Source organism: Malus sylvestris, chromosome 12 (genome assembly GCF_916048215.2).
Source record: "Malus sylvestris chromosome 12, drMalSylv7.2, whole genome shotgun sequence".
Taxonomy (NCBI): Eukaryota; Viridiplantae; Streptophyta; class Magnoliopsida; order Rosales; family Rosaceae; genus Malus; species Malus sylvestris.
In genome coordinates, this window is record NC_062271.1 from 21,729,172 (window position 1) to 21,739,063 (window position 9,892).

Consider the following 9,892-nt stretch of genomic DNA (forward strand, 5'->3'; position numbering starts at 1 on the left):
TTCTCTATGTTTTAAATTCGAATTAAATGACAAAGTAAACCTAGTTGCTACAAAAATTGTGTTCTTTACTAACTTGGTTGCTGCTACAAAATATCAAAATTGTATATGTATAAAATGCTGAATCATATGAAAGCACCGTTTCTCATTTCTTGCACCAGTACTTTTTACTTGTTTTGTCAAGTTAAAATGTAGTGCACAACCAATTTACCAAGTCCAAGATGCATAATAATGCGATTTCACATTCCCAGTTTGCGGTATCCCACAAAGTCAAAGATGGGATATGATTTCTACATATCTTTCTCCTTCTACGTACTTTTGTTAATTGATTCTTTTATGATTCCTTCAATTTGATAGCTAAAAATACACCGTGATGTAAGGAAAAAAAGTCTGAAAATCATTTTTGTTCATTTATTATGTGTATTTATTCTTGAAGTTTAATCAAACATGGAACCCAAGAATCATGTGCAAAACCATATATTTCCATGTTAAGGTAATCTCAATTTCTTTTCTAGTCCAAAATTCAATTGAATATATTAAAGTCAAGCTTATCAATATTTTGACGAGGATGAGTGTCCCACATCAATATACTTAATGGACAAATGAAATATGCATGTCAAATATAATAGTTTGACAGAGAACGTGGCCAGTTGTTAATTCGATCCGATGTCATTTTAAAAAATTTAATATCAATCATTCAGTATGCCTGCTCAAAAAAACATTATATCTAAACTGACAAAACTCTATTTGTTAATTAAGTGAAAAGACAATTTCATCTTGTATTAGTAAATAAAATCACATAGTAATATAATTTCATACAAATTAAATTTTGCTGTTTTTTTTTTTCTTCCCTACATCTCTTGGAATCGTAATTTTTTAGACTTCAATTTCCTTGTTGATGCGGTCACTAGTTTAGGAATTGGTAGTTAAATACCCATATTTGATGGAACTAGTTGTACTCGTGGTTTTGCTCTCTAATGAATTTTCTTTACTGATAATGTGTACATTATATATATATTAAAATTAATAAAATATTGCTTCACAAACAAAATGTATGGATAGGCTAGTTGTATATAAACAGACAGCTTTGATAGATTCGAGTCACCAACTTTTCAGTTCATTCTGAACTATTAAGCGTTTTTCCTTTTATATAATCACTGTAAGGTGACAAAATACTTGCAAAACAAAATAAAATGGCAAGTTTCGACAGCCAAAGGTGGTCTCTAAAAGGTAGAACAGCACTTGTTACAGGTGGAACCAAAGGCATTGGGTTAGTAATCTTCATCTCTCAAATCTCATATGGCTATTTCTGTTTTTGCACTCAAGTTTTTCTTCATGTATTAGATTTGCCGTTGTAGAGGAGCTTGCAGGACTTGGGGCAACCGTACATATGTGCGCTCGAAACGGAGAACTGCTCCATGAGAGGATTCAAGAGTGGAAGAGTAAGGGGTTTGAAGTGAGTGGTTCAGTTTGTGATCTCACATCTAAAGATCAGAGGGAGGAGCTCATAAGGACTGTCTCATCTGTTTTTGATGGCAAGCTTAACATTCTTGTAAGTTTTATTTCACTGCCGTTGTTATCTTCTTTCTCTCTAACTTTCTTTTAACTGACTATTGTATTAAGGCTAGAGCTTAGAAGAACAAAGATAAAGATGGGGTTTGACTTTGCTATAAATGACGCCCAATTCTTCTCCAGCCTTAAAAGTTACACATGTATTAAGTGAAACTTACATGGGACAAATTCATCATCGTGGTAGTACTTTGTTCCAGTAATGTATTGTTATGTGAGTACAAATTTACACATAGCAATGGATAATTGGACAGGGAAATCGTGTGGTTGTGTACTTGTCTCATTTCTCCTACCTTATTAGACCGAAACGCCAAGTAGTGGTTAACTAGCCTCAGTTTAATGTGAAATTTATTTTGGTGCAGGTAAATAATGCTGGAACAGTTACTCTTAGGAATGCTACAGATTATACTTTAGAAGATTTCTCAACTATGATGAGCACCAATGTAGAATCTCCCTTCCACCTTTGCCAACTTGCACACCCTCTCTTGAAGGCCTCAGGAAATGCAAGTATAGTATTTGTCTCCTCAGTTGGTGGTATGAAAGCTCTACCTAAAACATCTGCCTATGCAGCAACCAAGGGTAAGTACTTTCGATCAAGACAATGAATGCGTCAAACTCGACCATTTCCGTCTTTCACAACTTACGGTGTCATCTGTGCATTCCCAAGTCTGTATCTGTACAACATAAATCATCACCTAAAAAGCCTTTCAATAATTTTGTTATTGCCATGTTACAGGAGCAGTGATCCAGATTGTTAAGAATTTGGCATGTGAATGGGCAAAAGACAACATTCGCACAAACTCTGTGGCTCCATGGGCTGTCAACACCGGAGTAAAACCCGACTCTGTAAGTACCTAACCCTATTCGGCCACCTATATATGATTTTTTAAAACCCAATAGGATCCTCTCGTGATCTTTTTTGTGAAGATCTTGGGGATATATGAATCGTATTCATTGATCATATATCGTGTAATCAGTTTTGTCAAGTACTATGTGTTTAATTTTAAATAAAAAAAATTTAAAATGATTTTTAACTACACAATGTACGATAAACAGATACGATTCATAGATTTCTAAAGTTCTCACAAAAAGAATCCAAGGAGGATCCAAATTCTTTTAAAACCTTGTGTTTTGTACTTGCCCAAGGAAAGTGATTTATGTACACTTCTTTTTCCTTGAACACACCTTATCTTATGTATGTCTCTAGATTTTCATTCACAAACTAATATTTTAAGGTTTGATTGCACGATCAGGATGACCATTCGGATGATTACAGACGGCTAATAGGTCGAACTCCCATCTGCCGCCCTGCACAGCCTAATGAAGTTTCATCGTTGGTGACTTTCCTTTGCCTTCCGGCTGCTTCTTACATAACTGGACAAGTCATTAGCATCGATGGAGGATTTACAGTTAGCGGTTTCTAGCGTACTCCCAGAATTTATTTTTTAAATAAATTCCAAGGGTCATGGTCAACCACTCTAAAGTAAAATGAAATGTTGTTGACTTAATATTTGTGTAAATTTTAATTCAGTTTACGAGAATAAAGTTTATGCCTCAGTTGGGTTTGTACTTCTTTTGTTTCCATAATCCGTTTATGCCTCATTTGGGGTTGCGCTTCTTTTGTTTCCATAATCCGAATAGGGATTGGTTCCAGCTGAAGTACGGAAAGTTAGAACATTTTCTTATTTAATTATCATTTCTGTGTGACTATTAAAAATTGCACATTACATAAACTTTTACTTCATATTCTTTATAACGTGTAATGTGGAAAAGGATGAAATTGTATATTAAAAAAATATTGAAGCGATCACTTAGTACAATGGTCTAGTAATATTATTCTTCACTTGTTAGTGAAATGTCTTAAGTTCGATTATTGTCAAAGGAGAAATTGGACTACATTATTATGCCAAATTTATTGTAAGACTTAGCTCACTATCCCAACTCCTTAGTGTTGATATTATCGTTTATTTAAAAACAAAAAAAATAAAAATAAAAACATGAAAGTGATGCATAGGTTATATACAACGTGGGATCAATCTATATCCAAGAATCAAGCCTATACAGAAAATTGCTTATTCTACAGTCCTATAGTTATGGAATTACAATGAATATAAAAATGTCAGACTCACAACTTTTGATTACATCCTAATCAACTTTACTTTTTTTTACCTACATCATTTATTTAGTTTTGTATATATGGATGACTAAACGATCTTCAATTTAAATGATTTTTTGTATGAAGGATTTTTAAATGAAAATTAAAAGATTGAATGGTTGCTAATATGAAATTTTTATGGTGATGGTACATTATTTGCAGGGGGTTGATGTAATCATTGTAATTATTTTTCGGCAAAAAATCAGCTTAAAAGGAAATGACAAAAAAATCTCTGCCGTCCCTCGATCTATCAATTTGAGTGGGGCTGATGATCTATGGCACCGGGGCAGGCGGGCCGAAGGGGGACAGTTTCGGCTGGTCAATATCCGTTAGCATGTCTTATTCAAGCTTTTTCTTTGTTTTTTGGTTCCAATAATTCAAGCTTTTGATTAAACTAGAGGAATTTATTTATTTTTAAATAAAAGGTTGGGATGTGAACAAAAGACAGAGAGAGGAATGAGGTGCCAACTTGGTCAACTCACAAGTTTTTATAACAACTTGGTGAGGAAGAAAAAATTAGTGAATAAAAGGAGTCTGAGTAGCAATTAAGGAAATGAAAATAAAGTAGAAGAGGATAAACATATAATTCTCTTTGTCAATTATTAAAACCAAAAGGTCCTCTAAGTTGAATAAATCAAAGTTCAGAATATAAACATTTCATGTGGTTTTACATTTGGTGCCAAATGAATATGTCCTTTAAAGTTTGACTCGGCCAAAAGAGGGCCACTACACTGTTTGACTATCTTGTACTTAATTTAATATGTGGATCTCAATCTGGCGGTTCGTTCAGCATGTGATATATGTACACACGACTAGGTTTCGTGTATATATATCAATTTAAAAGCAACTTTTTATCATAAAAAATTATTCCAGAAAATGGCCATTCTTTTTGTTCTTTAAGATTTTATTTGATACGGTTAAGTACCAGTTTGGTACTGTTTAAATTTGTTTTAAAGTAGGGGTAAAAAAAAAGCTGGCCTGAAAATTGTGTTTGGTAACAGATCAAAAGATAGCTTATTTCCGAAGTTACGGTCAGAAAAAACTAAATCTGAAAGGAGGCTTTGAAAATCGGTTTTTTTTCTTCTTGAAAACAAGGGTGAACAGTGTGTTTAATGATAGTTTGTAAATGCCGATCCTACCCTCTTTTTGTCTCTCCATGACACTGAGATACATCAAACCAACAAAAAAATTCATCTTCCTTGCTCAGGTCGCGTCGTCCTCTTCCTTGCTCTAGTCGGCAACTCCAGTTTTAGCAATTATTTGGAACCAACTAAATCTACCAAATTATGCACCCATCAATTAAAATTTAAAGACGAAAACTCACAGAGGAAGTAAATAATTAAAATATTGTAAGGCAACAAATCATCTGGAACTATTCTCACAACTTTGATAGAGAATGGCAGAAGGAATACGAACCTGAAACTTCATTCTCTTTGCTTAAATGGCAGGAGAGAAAGATTCAAGAGTCCAACCCCTTTTCGAACCCCGACCTACCCTCTTCACCTAATTTCCTCCCTCACAATGAACTCCCCATCCCACCCAATCCCCTTTCACCCGATGCAACCATACCCAAAACCCAACCCCCTTCCCCCGATGCAACCTACCCAAAATCCAATATTAATATACTGGGTGAAAAAATTAATGGGCATTGGAAATGCTAACTTTTTTGGGAGGTAAAGGTGGGTATGATGTCGATATTGAGAACGATGCTATTTTTTTTGTTTTTTTTGGGGCAAATGAAAACGGAGAAGATGAAATTAAAGAACATGAAGACGACGGAGGAAACGAAGAATAAAAAATGCCTGGAGAAATTATAAATAATTATTTTATTATATTATTTATACAATCATATTATTTTCAGTCACAATCAGTTTTATATAAAAGTTTACTAAATACTTAAACACTGTTTTTTTTTTTATCAAAAGCACTTTCATAAAAAAAAGTTTACCAAACATTAACTGTTTTAATTTACAGCTATTTATTCTTACAATACAGCAGAAACAGTTTTTTTTTTAAAGCACATTAATACTAAACTAACCCTAAGATTGTACGGTGGAATGGACAATCAAATGCAATAAAATGTTTATGAGTAACGTGTATGTTGAAATGAGTTAGTCTATACTCTATTGTACCCTTTATTTTGAGCGATGATTTCGTAATGCAAGCCCGAGAATAAGGCTACCCTAAAATTGTAATAGGTTGTACACAACGTTTCACCAACCTTGTTAATTATAACCTTATTATTATTATGTAACCTTGGATTGTAAACTGTTATGATTATATAGCTGAACCTTATCTTTCTTGTAATTCAAACATTCAATGTTAAACGTGAAGGTATGGAGTTGATAAGTGAATAAGAATGGATGGGTAATTCTATGACGTCCACAGGTAATTCGATTAAAACAATGGTTAGTCTGTGGTATCCAAGAAAATAAAAGGTATCGGTCTGTTTTAATTTAAATTATGATTTGTAATTTGATCACATTCATGCATAACAGCCTTGATAGTGTATTAGTATGTCCACAACATAAACACTAACCTTGTTACAGTAACAACAATAATCATTTTGTGCTATTGATTATAACCTTAATTAACATTGTTATGTAAAGTTGAACAGTAAACTTTGACGATTATAGTGTTACTTTTCCTTTCTTTTAATTTAGACATTGAATGTTGTTGGACTACCGTTAAATGTCAAGGTAATAATCCGGAAAGTGAATAATGATGATAGATAATTCCAAAACATCATGTAGTACTCGATAAACTTTGTTTTTTTTTCCCTAAATACAAGAGGTATTTCACATTAAATTAATTGAAATTGCTGCAAGGAAGATCTGAACTTGGATGCACATTAGAGGGGAGGGGAGGGAAGAGGGGGGGGGGGATTTATTCACCCTGGTCAACATCACTGTACATATCTGCAACTTAGTTTTCAAAATAGAAAAATGAGTAATCAAAATTGCTAAAAAAAAATTGGGAAACTTCTCATAATCTAGCTAAGATAAACAATGTACAAAGCTAACTCAAAAACAGAAAATAAATCAACCCTAATTGAACAAGAAAACCTAAAAGTCACAAGGAAAGAAAAACTAGATATTTTTTTCCTCCTAAATGCTAACTTAGAAAATACAGAGAAAATACGATGTACTGCCATAATTTGCTCGTACACTACTTCATGAGTTCCTGACAAGAACAATAAATCTAAATTTCACATTTAATAGAAGAAGTGAGAGAGATCTTCAACAAACAAGAAATATGATAAAAACCTGTTGACCCTACAAATGACGAAACCTACATGCGTTCCAACACGCAACCGAGCTCGGTTGGGTGAGAAGAATGGATGTGATGGTGTTGTTGAATGCGTTGCTAATTTTTGCGCCGAAGCGGTTACGGCCGAGGAAGGAGCACTTCTCGGCCTTGGATTTTGAAACCTGAAGACAAGGTTACTAGAACAATGGGAAGTTTAATAATTGCTTTGGCTTTCGCTATTCCGAATAAGGGTTAACTAGGGAACACCTCACTTCGCCAAAGCTGATAAGATGACCTCTTGAGACAAAAGAATAGAGAATTATTCTTCCGCAAAGACTTGTATAGATAACCAAAACAACCAATTGCATGCTGTTCGCTAATTCGAACGAAGGTGCTCCTGAATTGCTTAGCTCTACAGCTCCAGTGTTGTTAGTCCAAACTGAAGATGTCTCCAGTTGTCAACACAATGTTGTTCACTTGTCCGAAATGAAGATATGTGAATGGGAGGGTTAGGATAATTAATATTTTTCTAAGAAAATGTAAGAAGGTTTCACGTAGAGCGTTTTGAGTTGTTTGTTGAAGGGGGCGTCTTCCGTTGTAGAACCTTCTCTATTTATGGTTGCATTGATGAAGCCCTTTCATAAACAAGCCCACCGAGGTAGAGTTCTGATGGGACTGTACCTGCTAGGCATCTCCTTGAATGTTCCCCTTATCCTTTAGTGGCCAAAACTTCACCTCCAACCATTCTCAGCCTTTTTAATCTAACTAGGATTCTGAATCTAATTTAGTCACGATACTTGTTCATCTTTATCCAATTACGAGGGCATTCTTATCCTTAGGATAATTTTTATTTAGTCCACATCTCAATCTTATCTCTGGCAATCTCAACCGAGCCACCCATACTTGGTTTCTTCACAATCCTTCCTTCATGAGGACTCGGTTTAATCGAACCTTTTGGTGGGCTCAATGCCTAGTGGCTTGAAGGATACATACTGGGCAGAGAACCGTGGTTCTCAAGTTAGCCCATCTCTACTCAATATGTTATTTTAGGCCCAAACATAACCAAAAAACCATATGGGAGTTTAGAGACAAGAAACCAAAAAAGAGTAGGATTTATGAATAAATTTTGGCATTATATTTCCAATTAAACTTGCTTTCATTACTATTTTCATACAAGAATGCTATATAAATTGACAATTTGCTTATTATTAACAATGTAACATGTTGAATTACAATCTAGAAATTGGATGGACTGATGTTTATCCATAGGAAATAATAAAAGAACTGTTGAGATTTTAGATGATATGTGATCAGATAGACTGATTTCGCAGCCTATACATTGAAAAGTTTAGTTCGCTAGAAACCGCTAACGGTAAATCCACCGTCAACGCTAATAACTTGTCCATTGATGTAAGAAGCAGCAGGAAGGCAGAGGAAAGTGACTAGAGATGAGATTTCATTAGGCTGTGCCAGGCGACGGATGGGGGTTCTACCTATTAGGCATCTGAAATCATCAGAATGGCCGTCCTGACAATGCAAAATCAAGTTCGAGTGTTAAATGAGATATGCCTAAAACATATTAATTAAATTGGTAAGATACAAAGGACTCAATAATATTTAGGTAGAGAGGGGATGGATATTTACAGATTCAACTTTAACTCCGGTATTGACAGCCCATGGTGCCACAGAATTAGTACGAATGCCGTCCTTTGCCCATTCGCATGCCAAGTTCTTTGAAATTTGGATAATCGCACCTACAAAATATCAATGAATAGGAATGTTTAGAGGTTTTACAGTTAATATTAATAACATACATTATTTATTTATATTTGTAAAATTAATTACTCACTTTTTGTTGCTGCATAGGCAGAGAGTTTTGGAAGAGCTACCACACCGGCAATAGATGCCACAAAGACAATGCTTGCATTTCCAGAGGCTTTCAAGAGAGGGTGTGCAAGTTGAGAAAGGTGGTAGGGTGATTCAACATTGGTTTCCATCATACTTGAGAAATCTTCCAAAGTGTAATCTGTAGTTCTTCTAAGTGTGCAAGTTGCAGCACTATTTACCTACATTTAGCACCATATGTAGCAATGTCAAAACCCATCATTATATTAATTAAGCTGTAAGTTAAGGTTTAAATACACTAATTAGTCATATATAAATTAGCTTACGAGGATGTTCAGTTTGCCATGAAAAATAGAGGAGACAGTTTTTATGAGGTTCTCTCTTTGTGCTTTAGAGGTTAAGTCACAAACCGAGCCAGTCACTTTGAATCCCTTACTTTCCCATTCTTGAAGCCTCTCAAGAATCTGCGCTTCGTTACGGGCACAGGTATGCACGGTTGCTCCAAGTCCTGCTAGCTCTTCCACTATGGCATACCTGGAAAAAAAAATTGCATTTGCAACATTAAGAATAATGTACAAACGAAATGAACTGATCTGAATTGTCAGATTAATAAACAACAAATAAGGGAAGAAATGGCGAATTTTTAGTTACCCGATGCCTTTAGTTCCACCGGTGACGAGGGCAGTCATACCCTTTAGAGACCATCTTTGGCTGTCGAAACCTGCCATGTATGTTTGCTTGATCTGAAACGAAAGATGCTTGTGCACTTCAAGTGCTAATTGAACAGGTGATTAGAAAGCTGTGTATAGTACCGAAGGCTGAAGAAGAATTAGATGTGGATATGAAGATGATAATCTATGGAAGCTAGCTGTGGGTATATATAGCAATTCTTGCTGCAACCAAAATATTAAACTAATAAGAAGAAAGTAGCGAACAGCGTGCGCAGTGGCCGTACTTAGGCTGAGTCAAATTTCTTGTTAATTAGAGATCGTCAATTCAATACAGTGATGGGAGCAAATAAGCATATTGAACGTCAATTCTTTGTATTATTCAACACGGAGGAAGGGTTTTTAAGAT

General features: G+C 34.9%; 2 protein-coding genes across 3 annotated transcripts; one reads left to right on the forward strand and one right to left on the reverse strand.

Moving 5' to 3' along the window:
* Window positions 1–1,043: 1,043 nt before the first annotated feature.
* On the forward strand, window positions 1,044–3,135 carry LOC126592555 (tropinone reductase homolog). Of its 2 annotated transcripts, none has more exons than XM_050258270.1 (5): window positions 1,044–1,267; window positions 1,342–1,549; window positions 1,929–2,145; window positions 2,303–2,412; window positions 2,820–3,135. In XM_050258270.1, exons 1-5 carry the CDS (start codon window positions 1,191–1,193, stop codon window positions 2,988–2,990), a joined length of 783 nt encoding a protein of 260 aa, XP_050114227.1. In that variant the 5' UTR covers window positions 1,044–1,190; the 3' UTR covers window positions 2,991–3,135. The 2 variants fall into 2 exon arrangements, with proteins under 2 accessions (XP_050114227.1, XP_050114228.1); XM_050258271.1 differs by having other exon boundaries at window positions 1,122–1,267; window positions 1,356–1,549.
* A 4,947-nt stretch (window positions 3,136–8,082) lies between these two features.
* Window positions 8,083–9,673, reverse strand: LOC126593709 (tropinone reductase homolog). Its single transcript, XM_050259813.1, has 5 exons — window positions 9,467–9,673; window positions 9,142–9,349; window positions 8,820–9,036; window positions 8,615–8,724; window positions 8,083–8,497 (listed from the first exon to the last, which is right to left on the reverse strand). Exons 1-5 carry the CDS (start codon window positions 9,541–9,543, stop codon window positions 8,327–8,329), a joined length of 783 nt encoding a protein of 260 aa, XP_050115770.1. The 5' UTR covers window positions 9,544–9,673; the 3' UTR covers window positions 8,083–8,326.
* Window positions 9,674–9,892: the final 219 nt, after the last annotated feature.